The sequence below is a fragment of the Vanessa cardui genome, chromosome 12 (genome assembly GCF_905220365.1).
Source record: "Vanessa cardui chromosome 12, ilVanCard2.1, whole genome shotgun sequence".
Lineage (NCBI taxonomy): Eukaryota > Metazoa > Arthropoda > Insecta > Lepidoptera > Nymphalidae > Vanessa > Vanessa cardui.
Window position 1 is genome coordinate 13,446,007 of NC_061134.1, and position 22,373 is coordinate 13,468,379.

At 37.8% G+C, this 22,373-nt stretch overlaps 2 protein-coding genes across 2 annotated transcripts in view; one reads left to right on the forward strand and one right to left on the reverse strand.

Moving 5' to 3' along the window:
- The window catches only part of LOC124534117 (cationic amino acid transporter 2), a 28,104-nt gene extending 6,481 nt beyond the window's left edge, over nt 1-21,623 (forward strand). The window contains exons 6-14 of the mRNA XM_047109809.1: nt 307-432; nt 633-781; nt 1,822-1,919; nt 2,740-2,879; nt 3,956-4,058; nt 9,337-9,482; nt 10,819-10,985; nt 12,051-12,159; nt 21,000-21,623. Of these exons, the coding sequence (XP_046965765.1) occupies nt 307-432; nt 633-781; nt 1,822-1,919; nt 2,740-2,879; nt 3,956-4,058; nt 9,337-9,482; nt 10,819-10,985; nt 12,051-12,159; nt 21,000-21,142 (1,181 nt within the window). The 3' untranslated portion in view covers nt 21,143-21,623. The remainder of the gene's footprint in view (nt 1-306; nt 433-632; nt 782-1,821; nt 1,920-2,739; nt 2,880-3,955; nt 4,059-9,336; nt 9,483-10,818; nt 10,986-12,050; nt 12,160-20,999) is intronic.
- On the reverse strand, nt 12,953-14,353 carry LOC124534118 (lipase 1-like). The gene has a single exon (XM_047109810.1). The coding sequence runs from the start codon at nt 14,216-14,218 to the stop codon at nt 12,995-12,997; it is 1,224 nt and encodes a 407-aa protein (XP_046965766.1). The 5' UTR covers nt 14,219-14,353; the 3' UTR covers nt 12,953-12,994.
- Nucleotides 21,624-22,373: the final 750 nt, after the last annotated feature.

Consider the following 22,373-nt stretch of genomic DNA (forward strand, 5'->3'; position numbering starts at 1 on the left):
GATGTCAATTTTTCTAGCACTAATAATAGTACAATGACTAATAACTAATTATAAATAACTTATTATTTTTGTATCACGATGTCGCTCGCAAAAATAGCCATATAATACATATACACTCACGCGCCCCTCCACGCGCACATGTATAGGCATGTGTGTGCGTGGAACGCGCGTGTGTGTGCGTGCGTGGCACGCGCACATATATAGACATATGTGTGTGCGTGGAGCGCGCGTGTACTGGTGTGAGCGCGTGTGTGTGCGTGCGTGGAGCGCGCGTGTAGTGATGTGAGTGCGTGTGTGTGTGTGCAGCGGACAGCCGCAACTGGCGCATCCCGGCGGCGGACGTGCCGCGCGGCTTCGGCGCGGGCGGGTTCGCGCCGTACGGGCTGGCCGGCATCATCAAGGGCGCCGCCGTCTGCTTCTACGGGTTCATCGGTGAGTGGGGGGGGGGCGCATTACAAGTAAGCCACATGTGAGTGAGGGGATGTCAATAGTATCAAAGATCACTGCAGTGTGTATGCTGTTGGTAGTTTGACGTGTGCATTATTTCAAGGCAAAAATTACTAATTCAAAGTCAATGAAAATTTGGTTCATGTGGTTTTGGTAGTTGAGTGATTTTTCACCGTGGATTCCAGGTTTCGACTGCGTGGCGACAGCTGGCGAGGAGGCTCGTAGACCTCAGAAGACAATCCCCTTCGCCGTGGTGGCTTCTCTGCTGATAGTGTTCCTGGCCTACTGTGGAGTCTCCTCCGTACTCACTCTGATGATTCCCTATTATATGCAGGTAAATAAATAAATAAATATTAGACAACATCACATACATTACTCTGATCCCAATGTAAGTAGCTTAAGCACTTGTGTTATGGAAATCAGAAGTAACGACGGTACCACAAACACCCAGACCCAAGACAACATAGAAAACTAATGGTAATCTACATCGACTTGGCCGGGAATCGGCCGGTACGCTGTATTTTTGTCTTCTAATAAGTAAATATATCTGTCGGATCTACAACATCAGTGTGATCGTCAGACATCATAGTGGCGTATTACTAGGGTGATCGAGCAAAAAGAAAATCGCGAATACAGGAACACGCTTATGTAACATTTAATGTACTTAACATACTAATTCAGTATCGCAACGAAGCGAATGACAGTTCCTAGGATGGAGGTACTGATCCTCACGAGAGCGGAGTAGTAAGTGAGTCGTCTCTGAGTGCCTCCACCGGTTAGGCTCCGTCGTAGCATGAAGATAGCCGCGTCCTGGCGTAATGATAGTGCTGCCGCCTCGCGGGAATTGCGCTTCGTTTCGCTTTCTGTATTCATGACCGTCTCCGACATATCCCACGTTTGCAAAGCTTGGTGGAATCGACCTCAAGTAGTAGTGGGAGATGTACCGGCTGTTACTTGAAATAAAACTAGTTATAACGGATTTTACATATCAGTCTACCCGTGACCACGAACGCTGTAAAGTGCTCGAAACGTCGGAATGCCAAAAATAATTAATATACGCGATTCAAATCCGTTATAACTAGTTTTATTTCAATGTGTAATCGCGAAAATTTAAGACAATATTAGGCTGTTACTTTACTTATTGCCTATCATCAACTGTTACTTGGCAACATCTGCTGATGTACAGTAACACCCTGTAGATGTCCCACTGCTTCGATAAGTTACATTCCTTTTGGGGAGAAGATCTTTAGCTTATTCCACCACACTTCTCCAATGTGGGTCGGTGAATATGTTTTCCTTCACCGCCAAGCGTGAATTGAGTTAAAATCAAAGCACGTGCGAATTAAGTGTTAAGGGTGTTTGAACTTCTTCCAGGATGAGAAGGCTCCTTTCCCGTACGTGTACGACCACCTGGGTTGGCCATGGGCGAAGTATGCGGTGAGTGTGGGCGCCATCTGTGCACTGTGCTCCAGGTAAGGAAACAGTATTTCGATCGTCATATTTTTTTTCAAATTATAATGTTTTTCATAATCTTTTGTTAAATTATGACTGGTAGTCGCCCGCGGATTCTCTCGCGTTTTAGGGTGTTGGTTGGCAAGTGTTAGGCAAAAAAGAAGCGTATATCCTTTCTTGGATTTCAAGTTGCTTCATATCAAATTTCATCAAATTCGGTTCAGTTGATTGATCGTGAAAGAGCGACAGACGGACAGGCAGCCCAAGTTACTTCCATATTTATAATATTAATATAGATAGAGACATTTTTATGTAAGCTCTTGAGTATTTTATGTTAGTCTGGTACTAAATAAATTATTATGTGCGTTATGCGAAAATGTGGAAGAATATGTCTGTTTTCGAGTTTGGGCCATTCAAAAATAATTCTTAATATGATAACGATATTAGGAAGTAAATAAAAAGTGTTGTAAATGGTTCTGTATCTGATCTCCTTAGGTAGTTTTCTAAGAGACTATGAGAGTTAGGGTCTTTTTTACACTAGGACCTTCATTATAATACTTCCTACGTCTAAATAATTGTATTAACTAACATGACTTTGTACATTTTAAATGTTGGAAAAGATTAACTACTGAGTTTCTTGCCGGTTCTTCTCGGTAGAATCTACTTTCCGAACCGGTGGTAGCTTCACTTTTTTGTTAATTGACGATTCAAAGGTGCTTGTAAAAGCCCACTTGAATAAAGTTTATTTTGATTTGATTGATTTGAATGGGTACTCTTGAGGTAGACCATTTTGAGAAATTAAGCAGAAAGTTGTTTTTAATGCTCTCGTGCCCTCCACAGCCTTTTGGGCGCGGTGTTCCCCCTCCCGCGCATCATCTACGCCATGTCCTCAGACGGGCTACTGTTCAAGTTCATGGGGAGAGTCAGTGAGAAGTATCAGACACCATTGATTGGGACCATGGTTGCTGGACTTTTTACAGGTATTTAAATCATATGTTTGTTTAATAAGATTATTGTTTTAATGGGCTCTAAAGATATATGGATTGTTCGTTGGGCAATTAAATAGAAATTTATGATAAAATTGGTAGCATTAACGGCAATCGATGAGTGAAGTTAATACGTAGATAATTGTAGCATTAAGTAGGTTTCAGACCATTTGCCGTTAACAGTTTGGTATATTTATAGCCGAGAGTCGAGATGGCCCAGTGGTTAGAACGCGTGCATCTTAAACGATGATTGCGGGTTCAAACCCAGGCAAGCACCGCTGACACATGTGCTTAATTTGTCTTTATAATTCATCTCGTACTCAGCGGTGAAGGAAAACATCGTGAGGAAACCTGCATGTGACAAATTTCATAGAAATTCTGCCACATGTGTATTCCACCAACCCGCATTGGAACAGCGTAGTGGAATATGTTCCAAACCTTCTCCTCAAAGGGAGAGGAGGCCTTTAGCCTAGCTGTGGGAATTTACAGGCTCTTGTTGTTGTTGTTGTTGTTGTTGTTGTTTAATAAGAAGTGATTGTTTTAATGGGCTCTAAAGATATATGGATTCCTCGTTGGGCAATTAAATAGAAATTTATGAAAAAATTGTTAGCATTAACGGCAATCGATGAGTGAAGTAAATACGTAGATAATTATAGCATTAGGTAGGTCTTAGACAATTTGCCGTTCACAGTTTGGTATGTTTATAGCCGAGAGTCGAGATGGCCCAGTGGTTAGAACGCGTGTATCTTAAACGATGATTTCGGGTTCAAACCCAGGCAAGCACCGCTGTTTCATGTGCTTAATTTGTCTTTATAATTCATCTCGTACTCAGCGGTGAAGGAAAACATCGTGAGGAAACCTGTGATGCATGTGACAAATTTCATAGAAATTCTGCCACATGTGTATTCCACCAACGCGCATTGGAACAGCGTGGTGGAATATGTTCCAAACCTTCTCCTCAAAGGGAGAGGAGGCCTTTAGCCTAGCAGTGGGAATTTACAGGCTGTTGTTGTTGTTGTTGAATGTTTATAGCCATAAATATGATGAGTATACAAAAAATATGTGTTCAGGTACATTGGCGATGATCTTTGAACTGGAGCAGTTGATCCACATGATGTCCATCGGCACTCTGCTGGCGTACTCCATGGTGGCCTCGTGCGTGCTCTTACTCAGGTATGTGCTCAATCAGTATTAGCATATAATAATAAATCGCGAAGTTTCACTGGTATATAGTGGTGGTGGAAACTTCGCGTTTATTCAAAAGATTTTTTAGGACTGTCGTTTTTTCCTCTATCTAATATTAATTATTTGGTAAATTGTAACAATTGAGTAAATTTGAATAAATTTTAAAATGATTTCAAATCAATATATCATCTCAAAAAATCAAAAATCAAAATCAAAATAAACTTTATTCAAGTAGGCTTTTATAAGCACTTTTGAATCGTCATTTTACAATTAAGTGAAGCTACCACCGGTTCGGAAAGTAGATTCTACCGAGAAGAACCGGCAAGAAACTCAGTAGTTACTCTTTTTTAACATTTAAAAAATACAACGTCATGTTAATTAAATACAATTATTTCAATTAATGTATCCTGCTTGGAAGTCAACAGGTATTAACTCCACGCTTTTTTATCATCTACAAAATCTTGTATCGAATAGTATGCTTTTTCTACCAATGTATTTTTAACAAACGATTTGAATTTACTAAACGGCAAAGTTAAAATTTCTGCGGAATTTTATTATAGAAACGGATACCTTGCCCCAAGAAGGATCTATTGACTCGGAAACTTGGCGTTATAAGTTTATCCTTACTTCTAGTGCATATACAATGATTATCACTGATTTTATCAAAGTGATCAATGTTACTGTGAATATACATGATATTGTTGTAAATATATTGCGACGCAACAGTAAGTATTTCTACTCTGTTAAAAACATCCCGAAGAGAGTCTCTAGCTCCAAGATTAGAAATAAACCGAATTGCTCTCTTTTGTAAAATAAAGACAGATTCAATATCTGCAGCGTTACCCCAAAGTAATATGCCATATGACATAATACTGTGAAAATAACCAAAATAAACTAAACGAGCGGTATCAGTATCAGTTAGTTGTCTAACTTTTCTAACCGCGTATGTTGCGGAGCTGAGTCTTCCTGTTAGGGATGATAAATGAGAAGTCCACTGAAGTCTGGAATCCAATTCTATTCCTAAAAACACCGTAGTATCAGCTACTTCAAGACGGTCACCATTTAAAGATATATTATAATTTTGCTTGCTAACATTAGGTAGGGTAAAAACTACACATTTTGTTTTTTGAGCATTCAAAACTAAATTATTTACTGTAAACCAATTGTGTATCTGTGATAATGCACCGTTCACATCGTCATAGTCATTTTTTTTCCTGTCAACCTTAAAAATCAGCGAAGTATCGTCAGCAAACAACACTATATCACAAATACCCTTAACATAGAAAGGAAGATCATTTATATATACTAGGAATAGAAAGGGACCCAAAATTGAACCTTGTGGAACTCCCATTTTTAACGTAGATCCAGAAGACTTTATTCCATTAATGAAAACTTGCTAGATTCTTTGACTTAAATATGAAGCGATGAGATCAAGACCTTTATCCTTTAACATCGTAATATTTGAGCTTATAAAGAAGCGTTTCGTGTTCTACACAATCGAATGCCTTAGATAAATCACAGAATACTCCAATAGCGTTCTGTGATTTCTCCCAAGCATCGTAAATATGTTTGAGAAGCGCAATTCCCGCATCAGTTGTCGAGCGACCTCTTCTAAAACCGAATTGCTCACCATGAATAATAGCATTTGTACCGAAATGGACGAGAAGTTGATTTAAAATATTTTTTTCGAAAATTTTACTTAAGGATGGGAGTATTGAAATAGGCCTGTAATTACCGGGATCGCTTCTGTTTCCAGTTTTAAAAAGTGGTAAAACTTTACTACATTTTAACAAGTTAGGAAATGAACCCGTGTCCAAACTCTTGTTAAAAATTACTGCTATATACGGAGCAATATCGTATATGATGTTATTAAAAAATTTTACCGAAATGCCCCATATGTCGTTAGTTTTTTTAATATTTATAGTTTTAAATATTTTTATGACATCTATTGCAGAAACCGTTTCAAATGAAAAATCAATAACGCATTTAGAAACACTATTATTTAATAACCTAGCTGCATTTGATGTAGATGATTTTAAATGAAATGTTATTTTATGGGGTACTTTATCAAAAAATGATTCAAATAAATTAGCAACCTCTAATTCAGAACTCGTGTATCTACTACCTGTGTTCAATTCTATTGGTATCATTTCCTTTTTGGGTTTTCCACTAACACTACTAATAACATCCCATGTGGCTTTAATTCTATTATCAGAATCCAGGATTTTTTTCTTTAAATATAAGGACTTAGCAGAAATGCATACTGATCTATATTATTGTAAAACGTAGCTTTTGTATTTAAAGTAAAAAAGTAATTGTTCAGCGCAAACAGAGTAGGCTTCACAAGGTAACCCTCTCCCATGGTGGCCTATGGTAAGGGGCCTAAATTCCAACCTAAACGCCAATTACTATGGCGAAGCCAGCCTTGGTTTTTTTTACCGAGATTTAGATATCCTCTTCGGACGATAGCTCCTTTCCTTCTTACCTAAAACTAACTTCTACGAGCTGGGATATGCCTTTCAGCTGTCGGCAATAGTTTTGACCTATCCATTCTGGCTGCGACGATTATCCTCGGTACAGCAGTAATCACGAAACTTACCGACAACGAGTCTATGTCTATGGCGTGGATGAGCACATCCAAGTAGCTACAAATTCTGTGATGTAGAAGATCCCATCCGTAGAGATCTTGATTATTGGCGATTTTAATGCCCACTACGCCGAATCGCTTGGCTTACGCACCGTACAGATAGATCAGATGCAACTAAAAAAACTTCCCTTTAGCTTATTATCTGATAACAAAAGTCCCCCCTTGACCTGTCATCCGGAAGAATCCGTTTCAACTGTGACCAACACTTATAATTGTTGTTCACCCCATACAGTCTCGTTTTGCGGGCTGCTGCCGAGTATAGAGCTAAAGATTCGCAGATTGGGATAGGTCCTTCTTTATATCTTACCCATGGGCAGATTACAGCATTTTTGCGCTCGCCACTGTTCGGGGCAAGCGGAGCAGGCATCATAAGGCAACCTATAGGGTTGTGATCCACATAGGTGGATACCCTCGATGTGGATTTCTTCAACATAAGGAAACTCAACTCCAACCTCAACGCCGTTAACTTTCACCTTGAGACGGCGAAGCCGGCCTTGCTCTTTCTAACCGAGACCCAGATATCTTCTCCCGCCGACACGACTTTTCTTTCGTACCCCGAGAACAAATTGGAACATTCTTTTGTACCACGAGCTGGTGTATGCTTTTACGTCAGAGATTATATCTGCTCTCGACGCCTCGGGAGTCCTGAAGGGCAGGACCTATCTATTATTTGGTCGCGTGTGGAATGCGATGACCATCCGCGAGTCTACGAGTGCCTTTATAGTTTCGACATTCACAAGTCGAGTGGACCCGATGGCATCCCTCCAATAATGCTACGGACATGTGCTCCCGAATTGGCACCGGTCTTAACGCGTCTTTTCCGGCAATCCTACGCATTAGGCGGCGTCCCGAACTCCTGGAAGACTGCTTTGGTGCATTCGATCGCTAAAAAAGGCAACCGCTCAGATCCGTCCAATTATAGGCCTATAGCCATCACCTCCTTGCTCTCCAAGATAATGGAGTACCTTATTAACTGCCAGTTCCTGCGGTATCTAGATAAGAACCAGCTAATTAGCGACCGCCAGTACGGTTTCCGTCGGGGTCGGTCGGCCGGTGATCTTCTAGTTTACCTTACTCCTAGATGGGCGGAAGCAGTTGAGAGCAAGGGTGAGGCATTAGCAGCCAGCTTGGACATAGCGAAGGCCTTCGATCGCCTGTGGCGCAAACCGCTTCTTTTAAAGTTTCCTTCCTATGGACTTCCCGGGAAATTATGCAATTGGATTACCAGCTTTTTGGTAGATCGGAGCATCAAGGTCGTTGTCGACGGTGCATGTTCTGACTTAAAATTGGTCAATGCTTCTGTTCCACAAGATTGCGCTCTGTTTCTTCTGCATATCAAAGATTTGTTGCAAATCAGGAACATTCACTGCTATGCAGACGACAGTGCCACTGAAACCGACCGCGCTAATATTTCTCGGGAAAACGTCGAAGAAAACCGGAACAAACTTGTGTTGAAATCTGAAATCGAGCCCTCGTTATACTTCGTTTAACTAAGGCTCGATTCGCCTCGAGCCTTCTTTGTCTATGGGTGATGGTGACCACTTACCATCAGGTGGCCCATATGCTCGTCCGAAAAAAAAAACAAACGAAGTCTCGAACTGGGGCGGGCTAAATCTAGTCCATTTCAACCCCAAAAAGACGCAAATTGCGTGTTAACCGCTAAAAAAACACCATTTGTCGTATCTCCAGGATTTGAGAACATCCCGATACCCGCTACAGGTAGTATCGGAATCCTTGGCGTTGATATTTTGACCCTCATTCAGTTCCGCAGTCAATTGGAAGGCAAAGGCAAATTGGCTTCAAAAAAGCTCGGTGCACTCAGCGAGGCGAGACAGTATTTCACGTCGGCCCATCGCCTAAAACTTTACAAGGCGCAAATTCGGCCTCACATGGAGTACTTCTCTTACCTCTGGGCGGGTGCTCTCTAGTACCAGCTCCTTCCATTTGACCGCATCCAACGTAGAGCGGCTCGAGTTATATGTTCAAGTCCTTTCCGATCTCCTTGATCTTTTGGCTTTGCGTAGAGATTATGATGAGAGTAGAAGTCTTCACGGGGAATGTTCCGAGGAATTGTTCGGATTAATCCCGGCTGCTGAATTTAATCTTCGGACATCTTGTCGTAATTCGAAGTTTCACCCGCACCACCTTGATGTCCGAAAATCCACAACAGCGCGATTTCTTAGACATTTTCTGCCTCGCACAACCACTTTGTGGAACTAGCTTTCAACGGCGGTTTTTCCGAACCGTAGTCCCTTTCCATCAGATGAGTTGAAATGGACTAAATTTAGCCGGCCTGCCGTTTGCCACTTATGTCATAAAAAAACCCTGCATCTTCTACTCCAATTTTGATTTGAATAGCTTGGATCTCAGTTGCTGAATGTAATTCAAACATCTCGTCAGAATTCTAAGTTTTGTGCTCATAACCTTGAAACCAAAACCTCCCAAAAAAAGGCCTGCTCGTACCTTAAAAGCCGGCAAGCCGTCCGGTATTGCAGATGTTCATGTAGTATAGAGTGACTGTCCATGTATATTTTTGACAAATTGAAACTTTACTTCTGTTGAACAAAATGAGCGTTATATTCGTCCCGACGATATGAGACGCGTGTGACCCGTGCGCAGGTACGAGCGCAGCCAGCAGCGCGGCGCGCCGGAGCGCCTGCGCGCGTCGTGCGGCGCCGTTCTGCGCCAGCTTTTCAACAGCGCCGGGGAGGCCGTTCCCACGCCGCTCAGCGCCGCCGTCGTCGCCACACTCGTCACGCTCTACGGTAAGCAACAACAAACAACAACAACAACAACCTGTAAATTCCCACTGCTGGGCTAAAGGCCTCCTCTCCCTTTGAGGAGAAAGTTTGGAACATATTCCACCACGCTGTTCCAATGCGCGTTGGTGGAATACACATGTGGCAGAATTTCTATGAAATTTGTCACATGCATCACAGGTTTCCTCACGATGTTTTCCTTCACCGCTGAGTACGAGATGAATTATAAAGACAAATTAAGCACATGAAACAGCGGTGCTTGCCTGGGTTTGAACCCGAAATCATCGTTTAAGATACACGCGTTCTAACCACTGGGCCATCTCGACTCTCGGCTATAAACATACCAAACTGTGAACGGCAAATTGTCTAAGACCTACCTAATGCTATAATTATCTACGTATTTACTTCACTCATCGATTGCCGTTAATGCTAACAATTTTTTCATAAATTTCTATTTAATTGCCCAACGAGGAATCCATATATCTTTAGAGCCCATTAAAACAATCACTTCTTATTAAACAACAACAACAACAACAACAACAACAACAACAACAACAACAAGAGCCTGTAAATTCCCACTGCTAGGCTAAAGGCCTCCTCTCCCTTTGAGGAGAAGGTTTGGAACATATTCCACTACGCTGTTCCAATGCGGGTTGGTGGAATACACATGTGGCAGAATTTCGATGAAATTAGACACATGCAGGTTTCCTCGCGATGTTTTCCTTCACCGCTGAGCACGAGATGAATTATAAAGAAAAATTAAGCACATGAATCAGCGGTGCTTGCCTGGGTTTGAACCCGCAATCATCGGTTAAGATGCACGCGTTCTAACCACTGGGCCATCTCAACTCTACGGTAAGCGCGCACTCAAAATGCGTGATATCCATCATAGTATTTGTTTCCACAGATACAATAGCAATAGAAAATAGCACTGAGCTATTTCGCTGAATTTAACGTTTTTGCTTATAACTTTTTAAATATTGGTTTTAGACAAAAAAATCATATAAAGATTATTGTTGCTTAAGCGATTTGTAGCAAATAATGTCTTTACAAATTTTCTGTAGGACCAATCTTTTCCAATATGGCGGGCGGGGGACAAGGGCGCCAACCCCACAAACTTGGCTTTCAGCTTATACTGACCCCCCGTACAGGTTTATGAAATAAAATTGCGTCCTCAAAAAAATGTTCACGAGGGTTATTTTGTAACATTTCAATGGACTATTTTTATAATATCATTTTCTTTTTGATAATTTCAAACCATTATAAAATAACGACTTACAAATTTGCAAATTCACTCACAGTGCGATAGAAATGATTGTTCAAGTAACCATTCCATCAACAGGCGTCTGGTGTTTAATCATGATGAACTGCGTGAACCAGCACGGTCAAGCTATTTTGGAGGGAGAAATGGTACCCCTCATCACTTTCATAATCAGCACGTCGCTGGTAATCACCACGCTGTATGCGATATCACGACAACCCGTTTCAGAAAAGAAATTAGCGTTCTCCGTGAGTAATATGTTTTTAGTTTCTTTTGTTTTATGTGTAAATGTTTCAATAGGCTATTTGACAATGCGAAAAATAAATTGTGAATTATTATAATCAGTGTATATTATGGGTTTAAAAATGGTTATTTACTATCGAAAGTTGAAAATAATACTTAATTTATTCAAAAATCCATAAATAAAAAAATACAGACGAATTCATAACCTCCTCCTTTTTGAAGTCGGTTGAAAAGCATTTTTTCAAACGTTTGTCACGTGACACAAAACGCTCCTGATTGGCCGGGCTTATGATGAAGTCACTTTCTTGTAAACTTTGCTTTTCTGGTATATGTACCACAGATTAAAATACAGGAAAGTGACGTCACCGACCTCATCGCAGCGCCATATTGTCCAAGTAGCGTTTTTGCGCGCTATTTAAATATGGAGATTTTAATATGATATTTTTCGGCAAATATGTACTAGAAATAAAAAACACAACTTTTACTGGGTTCCTAAACTTCTACTTAATAATATGAAATGGATTTTAAAAACCAGTCAAATAGCCTATTGTAATTGTATTACAATATTCTAGTTCTCGTAATTGGAATGAATATTTGCCAACCTGGACACACCCGCCATGTTCGCCAGTTATTTAAGTAAATAAACTACTTCGAAATTTTTATCACAAACTCAAATGATAATGAAGCGCGCAAATCGATGACTATATTCATAAAGGAACTCGTAACTAATAGTTTGGCAAAAATGTTCTAAAAATTTAATAAAAATTTACATTTGAATCGCGTATATTAATTATTTTGTGGTCACGGGTAGACTGTCTACCCGTGACCACGAACGCTGTAAAGTGCTCGAAACGTCGGGATGTCAAAAATAATTAATATACGCGATTCAAATCCGTTATAACTAGTTTTATTTCAATGTGTAATAATCGCGAAAATTTAAGACAACATTAAATTTACATTTAATACCATATGTTCGTTGAACCATCCCTTCTAAACATTTTTATTAATATTTATAAAAATAATTAATAAGTTTTGAAGTTGGATCGTCTTGACGCGTGATAACGCCGCAGGTGCCGCTGGTGCCGTGGCTGCCGGGTCTCAGCATCCTCATCAACGTGTATCTGATGCTGAATCTGGACTACATGACGTGGCTGCGCTTCGCCGTCTGGATCGCGGCTGGTGAGTAGCCTTATTAAAAACAATGATCCTCACTTTTGACTGGTATGACCTCATAATTTGGCGTGACCTTTTCATAGCATATCGAAATCGATATTTCCCAAACGAGGGTAAGCAAATAATTGCTGAACAATCCTGTATGTACATATTCAACTGCAAGAATTATTTCATGTTGAATCAATAAAATCAATTTTTTTTATGTTGTACGTATATTGTGACCTGCTTTATTATTGATGATGTTGCCGTGATCGATTTTTGCCCCATCTAATTTCAAGAGAAACCAGTTAACTGTCCATTGCATATTATTATTCACAAATGGGGATTCTAACACAGGTTCACTCAAACTCAAAATGAAATCATATCTGATATATTAGATATAACAGGAAGATCTGAAAGAAACCTACTTTATTAATAATTACCCAAAAGAAGTCTTTAGTTCCAAGATTAGAAGATGCAGCTTTATAAGTTAGACAGTAGACGTCCATATTTGATCGTACAATTCCGAATAATGGAGAAAGTGTGAATGTGCTGGGGTCTGGGTACTGGGTCCTGGATCTACTTTGACGAAACTACACAACACTCGGGACGTAACAACTTGACCACTTATGAGGACACCCATTTGCTCGCCCTTATGTTATCAAGTAATTTAGTCGTAACATTTGCAATTCAATTCATACTTTGTATGTCCTAATTTAATTTTATAATAGCACAATTTATTCGTAATTAGTGAAAGGATATTTGGTTTTCTAAAACTTCTTTTTATTATGTTTTCTTCAATTTCTTAGGATATCTTTAACATAATCTCATTGAATATTATTGAAAGTTTAGTTGAATGATTTTAGTTCACTCCGTTGTACCGTTGTATTATTGGAAATATATACGGGAACAAGTAAAGACGCATCCGCCTTCCCCACACGTAGTCAGCGTGATTGAACTGCGATCGAGGATTCACGATATATGACACTACATTAGGCAATTGGTCCCTTAGTAGAATAACATCCGGTATTGTTGACAAAACATCATTTCTTGCTGCCAATAAGGCTATGGGCATACTGACTTTGCTCAAATCGTAAGGCGGAGGCACAGTCGAATTGTACAAAGCCTTATTTCCCTCCGAACCGTAGTCGAACTGTGCAAATACTCTTCTATGTCCCACTTGCAAAAAGTGAACGAGGCATCTCGAGGAAATTCCGGCGGGAAAATATTTAGTTGATATTCGGAAAAAGTTCGGCTCGAGCTCAGTAGGATCATATCCGGTGAGAGGAAAAAACAATACATAAGCGCAAAACGGGTATGAGATCACCGACGATGAACAGACGAATCGGTAAATCCTAGCAGCTGTCGTGTTATCTCCTAAAACTTCATTGATATTAAGTTCGGTGAAAATACTCTCCACTAACGGTGTCAGTTTAATGAATGTCGAAATCGGGGGCGGACTGTGGTGCAAATAGCATATTGGAGCTAGAGCTATCATCACGTTAACTTTTTCGTTGTACTCTGGTTTGGTGGAGCCGAGGATATAGAACGCAGTGTTCCCCTGCGAGTGACCGATCGCGGTCAAGGTCGGAGCACCCGTCTCTTTCAGGACTCTATCTATCAAGGCTGGTAGATCGTAGTACCCTATTTCATGGAAGCTGTATTTCCAAAAATCAACGTCTTTATCCGGATCGAGTTGGACGTGTCGTCGGGAATATCTGTTGCCTCTGGAATTAGGGAGCCATACGTCGTACCCTTGGTTAGCCAGAGTGATGGCAAGCGAATTCTCGCCTCTAATAATCCAAGTATCCGATGAATCCAAAATTCCGTGCATCAAGATTACAGGGAATCGACTTCGTCCAGGAAGGTGAAACATTGTGAGGATGTAACCGTCTTCCGTGATTACTTCATATTGGGAAGCAGGGTGTCCGTACTTTGAAGCGAGACTCGTGAAGTTAGGTCCTACTTCAATTGAAAACAATTCTTGGTGAAGGAGATTGGGATGTTGCCCATTTGCAAGAATAAACTCGCTTTTCAATATAAATACTAATGCAACGGTTGTAATTATAACTTTTGATTGAAACATTTTATTTCTACTGTCTTCTAAACGAGACAACACTTTGGCGGTTAATAACTCTAGATATATAGGAAACTCATTGCTAACACCTTGTAAATTTAAATTACATGAATAACTTAGATAAGGTTGCTATTAATTGGAATTGCTATTTTCTGTACAACCTTAAGTTTTTATGCTGTGTTTTGTTTAATATTAATAAATCTAGATATCCGTTCTTTAGTAATATAAATAAAATTCTTAATCACCATTTTAATTGCATTTTAATTGCAGTGACTATTTTGAAGATTTATCCACAGATAGAGAAAATAAAAAATGATTTTAATTATATATATAAACATTAAAATGAAAGTACGACATAACTTAGATGTAGCATCAGAAAAGTTCATAAAACCAATCACATCCGATTTAAGTACGCTAACCCAAATTATCAATATGTATTTCTTATGTGAATATGATATTTACACAAACTTAATAACTTGTAATATCATATGACTAAATGCATTCGTCAGTTTGATACGTCGATTTACACGCACTTACTCGGGTTGAGTTGAACTGACGCGAGAATCTATAGCGACGAATAGCCTCGAATAGCGTGATAGGGAACTATTTCTATTGATTGTATAAATCGGCAGTAATCGGTTTTATTGAATTTGCCGATGCTACATCTAATTTGTGTCTTACTTATAACTGCCTCAGTTGTTCGATGATAATTTCTGTAACCTGTTCACTACGAAATTTAAAGGGAAATAGGAATATATGTATTTTTTAAATATGGAACAGATAGAAATATTTAAATAGGCCTATTAAAATAATCACTTTATTTCGTTCGGTCTGGTAAAATAGTTTTAAAACTTTTTAGCTACTCAGGAAAAAAATCTGTTAACAAAAACTTGTTAAATATTAAGTCGTATAAAGACAGACTTCATAAATTGTATCAGTAATACTATATACAATAAAATATACCGTAAAGCCGAATTCAATACTTTTATTTTAATTGAATAATATTTATGGATATATATTTTTATATAATAGCCATTGCAGTAAGAGTTTGAAATAAAAATGTTACTAGAAAGCACTTCCAAAATGACGATCTGAAATATACAGATTAAATTGAACCGGTGTGATTTGGCTATATACGCAATTGTGAATTCGTATGTTCTCTATCTATAATTAATGTGCTTTTTTATGTTAGTCAATTACGCGTCAACGTCTGAACGCAAAGACTACGGACGGTAAAAAGATTACGACCAATTGTCAAAGGATGCCTATAATTTTATAGAGTTACGTTGATCCTGTTCCTTCTTTGTATAGAAAACATGGTGACGAATTACGCGTGTTCCTAATTTCATAGGAACTCTGCCACTGCAATCCGCATTGGAACAGCGTTCTGAAATATGTTGCAAACCTTCTCCTCAAAGGAAGAGGAGTTATTAGCCCAACTGTGGGAAATTTACAGGCTGTTGTTGCTGTTTCTTTTTTATTTTGTGCCTAGTGAAGCGGCCGGGTAATAGATAGTGATTCAACTATTCCGTTCAAAACATCTATATAAATGCTAAATTAATTCTATCCTTCTGTCTTATTGTTGTTCTTTCACTGCCAAACCCTTGAACCGAATTTGGCGACCTTTGGTATGAAGGTTCCACCAACCCGCATTGGAACAGCGTGGTGGAATATGTTCCAAACCTTCTCCTCAAAGGGACGAGGAGCAGTGGGAATTTACAGGCTGTTGTTGTTGTCGTTGTTGGTATGAAGGAAGCTTAAACTCCAAAAAAGAACAAGGTTTACTTTTTATGGCTAATGTCTGACGATATTTGTATATCTTAAATCGAAGCGATGCCGCGGGCCACAACTAGTGACATATAAATGTCTCGCAAATCATTTCTTCGAACAGAAAAGTTTTTAGATCTTATATATCATGTCATAAATTGTTTCCTCAATGTATTTCTTTGTATCCTAAATAAACACCTGAAATAATTATATAAAGCAAGTGGGCCACCTGATGGTATTAAGAAATATTGATCATACCTTGAGGCGTCCATTTTTGTGGTCTAATTTTTTTGTAGGTTTTTTTTCGTATTACTCGTACGTCAGATAAACGTATCGAGCTGAGCATATTTTTCAACTGGTCGTTCCTGTCTGGTTGATTAATTATACGTATCTTACTTCCTAGGTTGGTTTTTTAATATTCAATTACAATAAAAAAAAATTGGATGTTTTATAAAGGCATCATCAAGTATGTATTATGTAACATTTTTTCAATATATTTTTTAATGCTATTGGTTGGCGGACGAGACGGCTTAGACTGATGTTTTAGATTACCTTGTCTCCCGGTTACGTAACCTTGTTCTCCACTAATTTTGAAAGGATCTACTCGAATTATAATTGATTTGATTTGCAACACAAACCTTCAAGTTTATGTGAATACGTTTACGAAGTCATCTGGGAATATTTTATTGTTACATGCTTGGCAGTAATAAACAGTCGTGAATTATTACTGTAAGTCGTTATAAGCATTATTGTTATAATCTATAGCACTACATAAGGTTTTAAGTGTTTGTGTGTATGCTAATCAAAGGCGTTGCCATTTCAAAAAAAGCCTTTCTGCGTTGTTCGTTTTTCTACAGGCGTCTGAAATTGTTCTAGTATACATCAATACTGGATGACTGTTTGATATCTATTTGATTGACTTTTTAAATTTAATTAGGAAAAAAATGAGCTTCCTTCTTTCTTTTGGTGATTATATAAAGTTTATCCCTTCTTGAATTACGATAATAGTACCCGTAAGATCATCCCCCTGTGTTTGTGCGTGATGAACTCAAAAACTACTGACTTGATTTTTATGCGGTATATGTAATTATGATTTCTGTTAATTGGCTTAAATATAATGACTTTTGTAAAATGCCATGATCAATAAACTAAAATCAGTAAATATCCAAATGCAGGGCTAAGGTCTCTTCTCCCTTTGAGGAAGGGTTTGGAGCTTCTTTCACCACACTGCTCCAATGCGGATCGGTGGCAGATACTCATGTGGCAGAGTTTCATTGAAATAAGACACATGCAGGTTTTAACGATGTTTTCTTTCACCGTATTGGCTTAGTCGTTTCTTCAATTAGGTATTACCAAAAATTGATTACTGGTCGGGATAGCTGGTAAAGTATATTCTGTTTTTAATCAAAAATAATTAAACGATTTTATAAAAGCGGAAATAAAAACATTGCTAAAATTAACACAGTATTTAACCTTGGCATTACTTGTATTGACCTTCGAGAGTAATTTTTTAAACGTATTTATACGTTATATCAGAGATGAATGTAAATGCCCCGCCATGACCGGATGGAGGCAGCCACGAGGTCAATGAACTCTCTAACCTAACCCTGTGGATTGAGATAAAGCTTTAAGGTCCTTAGGGTAGTTACTCTACGTTACGCAGTTACGCAGTGTGCTTGAAATCTGTGAAAATTATATCTGTTAAAATTTTATATAAGTAGAAAGTAAGACTAAATTTATATGAAAAAAAAAGAGATCAGTTTTTTTCAGATCATACAAAAAGGACGAAGTTCCAACTACAGCGAATATTTGCTGATGTTTTGTTTAATAAGAATAATTTTGAGTGAACCCATGGATGTTTTTTTTACTTAATTAACAAAAACCGGTGCCACATCGGGTAACTATGACTGGATACTACTAAGATCTAGATCACTGTTATCGCAAATTATATTTTAATTAATTTATTCAATCTACATTATCGTACATACTTATCGATGGTCAAAGCAAAAACTACCATCGTTCTTGAGGCCAGGCCTCGGGCCAAGTACTCGATTATATAATGCAATAACGACATGTTTATATTTGCCATATAAACACTTTAAGCTTTAATTACATATAAGACTTACTTAATAAAATGTATATAAACAGAAAATAGTCCTTATGTTTCTAATAAATGTATGTAAATTTAAAACTTAAATTTCCTATGTATATTAATCAACAAACGATTTTGATTAAATAATAATGAATATAAAACGATTTCTTAGTAGCTGCATATAATAATCTAAAAAATGACATTTTTTTTACTCGTTTACACGGTTACCTCGAACGAGTTTGTTCAAACAAAAACTTGCAAAAAGAACATGACAGAGGCAGATATTTATTTGAATAAATAAATGTGTAATCATATATCTTAGTATTCGATTAATTTAATCGAGTAACTACTGATTTATTTATTGATTTTAATTCGATTTCGCTAACATAATTCGACGAGATATGCGTTCGAATTTACTGGAAAACTATAGATCTCATTATCTTAGTGTTAAATCCCCCATTATACACAAAAAAAAATATCTGTGATAATCGAGCTTATATGCTACCAGATAGGGCTCAGTATATACAAGCTATAGTTAAGCTGCTACATTTAATAGATAGTCATCTTCTTGTCTACCTATTCAAATAATATAATTACCAACCATAAATAATGTACCTCAAAAATTGCTGGAATTAAGACATATACTAAACTTTGGAATATAAATTCATAATATTACTGACTAGGTTTCACAACACTTACATTAGTTTTTTCTATAACTCTCATCACACACCAGTCAACACTTGAAATAAAACATTCCTTAACATCAACACTTAAATATCAAAGCATTGTATGTCATAGTATACTGTAATGATCTATACTAGAACGACCAAAATTCGCTTCATCTTCTGTGTTATGCGTATTGGTATAGTCGTTTTTTTGTTGTTGGTGTTACTACGTATTGTTTTATTGGTACAGATTCTCAATTGTATGTTTTCAGTAAATCGAATATAAACGGAAATAAATAACCATCCATGTTCTTGCCCCAAACATAATCGACATGATTAAACGTTTTTCGTGGACTCACAGTGTAGTTCACTACGTTTGGTAGCTGGTTTCTTAAAATATTGACATCTTTTAACGGCGCTAACTTATCATTTAACGCCACGATGAAAGCAATCCTCATCGAAACAATTCCCAAGTTATATTTCGGCGGTTCTCTTGAATTATATATCGCTTCGTTTCTGTAGCCGTAGTCGTATTTCGCGAAACTTTTTCTCTTGTAAACCTGTGCAAAATGTTTAATGTTCTTCCTCGAAGTACTCGATGGGAAATAATTGTTGACAATTTCGAAAATATCCTGTCCGAATTCTTCACGATCGTAACCACATATTTCGAAAAGTAATCTTTCAACGCACATTTCGTAACCTATGTACGAGTTACATAATGATTTTAATATATTTCCTGGTAATTTTTTGGGGTTGAATAATTCGGTAAAATGTAACGCTCTCAAAATTTTATTTACCATAGGGAACATTCTTAAGATAATACTCACAGGCGGTTCAATGTTATGCAGATAGGCAACTGGAGCGAGAGCAATCATCAGATTAACTTTCTCATTGTATTCTGGTTTGTTCGACCCAAGGACGTAGAAAATGGTATTACCCTGAGAATGTCCTATCGCATCAATTTTCTTTGATCCTGTTAATTTAAGTATCGTATCTATAATTGCTGGTAGATCGTAGACACCATGGTCGTGGAAACTGAAGTTCCAGAAGGAGGCGTCTTTATCTGGATCGAGATACGTGTGCCGTCGAGCGTATCTGTTGCCTCTACAGTTGCCTAACCAGACATCATAGCCAGAATTAGCTAGAGTGATCGCCAAAGAACCGTTGCCTCTAACTAACCAAGTATCGGCTGTGTCAGTCATCCCGTGCATCAACAGCACTGGCCGCTTCCGTTGTGTTCCTCCCGGCATATGAAATAATTGAAGTATATACCCATCTTCGGTTGTTACGTCATAGGAAGTTGCTGGGTGACCATAATTTGCTGATAAATCTAGGACGTTTATATTCGTCTTGTATCTCGAAGCCGCTATTAAAACCGATGATTGTAATAACACTAAACAATTGCAAATAGTAATGATGTAAAGTTTAAACATTTTCGAACGTGTTATCAGCACTAAGATATATCTAGGAATGAACTTGTACGGTAATCATGTAAAAGTTATATTGGCCTTCCGGCCTTGTGTAGATTCTTCCGCTTCAAGTATTGGGCAATGTTGGCGTTAATATTTTACTTGAAAATGTATTAAATTTTTATTATTGTCTCAAGAATTTTTTTGGTGTAATTTTTATTACGATTATGTAGGTGACTTGGTACTGATGGCATGCACTGAAATGATAAGATTATTTTATTCCTGCATAAAGATAAAGCAACTTGTATATTGCGCTGCAATCTTTATTATTCAACTGTAAATCTGATTTTGACAACAGGGATATTTGAAGGTTATGTTAATAAATCATATATAATTTATTAAACTGTGTGAACGTACTGTGATTTCCGATAAAATCAAAATATAATTTATTCCAGTAGGCTTTTACAAGCGATTTTGAATCTTTATTTAACAACCATATTGGTGCCACTGGTTCGGAAAGTAGATTCTTCCGAGTATAACCGGCAAGAAACTACTCTTTTTCAACATTTAAAAATTCAGTCATATTAGTTAAATACAATTAAATATGTATGTATATCCTGCCTACAAGCCAACAAGTATTCGACGCTTTTTTATCGTCTGTATAATTGTATTGAATAATAAGCCTTCTTTACCAATGTATTTTTTACAAATGATTTGAATTTATGAAACGGCAAAGTTAAAAATATCTGCGGAATTTTATTTTAGAAACCTTGCCCCAAGAAGGATTTATTGTATTTGTGAAGTTTCAGCTACAAAAACTTCTAAATCGGTGATGTAATTAATTCTATTTTCCCCAGGTCTCATCATCTATGTAACCTATGGAGCTTGGCACAGCTCGGAGCGACGTAAGAACCTCGATGCAGTCCAACTCGCTGAACTGCACAACGACAGCCAAACCGCCCTGCTGCAATCCGGCCTCAGCCAGCACGCGCTCGGCTGACAGAGGGAGAAGCAAGATGCATCCCATAGAGATGCACCTGAGACGGAAAGAGACGTAGTCAGTCCGTCTGGTACTATTGTATCGTTTATTTCCAGTATTTGAGATCTTGTGTGTGTTAGGTTATTTTGAAAATGTATAGTAGTAAATAGTATATGATAAGCGTTGTGTATTATGATGTAATATTTATATAACGTATGTTGGGAGTGAGGTCGACTGTGCAAAATCATTGCTGCCTTCGCTGTTCCCAACTGGTAATAGCCTCGAATCTCTGTATAAGATTAGAACTACTTACAAAGTTAGTGCCTAAGTCTAGACGTAAAAAAGGGTTTTTAATGGACCAGTTGGAACGAAGTTGCTTTCGCTATATATTATGTATTTAATAAGAGGCAATGAAATAGATCAACAACGTTTTAGAAGAAACAGATATTGTGAAGGTTCCGAATAAATTATCACAAAACAAAACGTATATAGTAGAAAAAAGAGCTAAATTATCTGTGTCGGGTAAAAGAAATTCCAAAAACACGAACGACAGAAACAAAGGAAGTACGTCGTCATTTTTGATCTTCTCAAGGTTTTCAGTGAGGTTTCTAGACGAAATACGTCGACAAGAGACTTCGATGCAGACTTAATACTCGTAGTTTAAGAAAAATGCACAAGAAATAAAATTAAAACAGTTTTAGTCAAAAAATTATATTTACCTTGAATATAATATTAATAAAATCTTCATTATTATTATCATATAAATTTGTGTTATTAAAATAATAGTTAGTTTTGTAGGAAATAGATGTTGGAATTGGGGAGTTTTTTTTCTAGAATTAATAATGTTTCAAGGTCGACAATTGGCGGAATATATACACGACTAGCAATATAAAACTGGTTCCAATATCAAGAAAAACGCTGGTTTATATTACGTAAGATTTGCATTCAAGTTGCTTCAACCATATTAATTATGTATCGCAATCTATGTATATTATGATGTAAAACAGTATTAACACTGCCCAATACATGGTCCCCCTACTTACTTCAAGGGACATTTTTTCTCTAAGATTCGTACTGTCTGCCATCGTCTTTTTTAAAATTTCAAGTATTATACCGTGTCTCATGATATATCATCGTACATCGGCGTCGAAATGTGGACGCAATCTTGAGGGTTATTACACCACAAATAAGTCGTACTGCGTTGTATGGAGCGAGCTACGCGCGTGTCATTGTAGACTAAAATCAGAAGTGA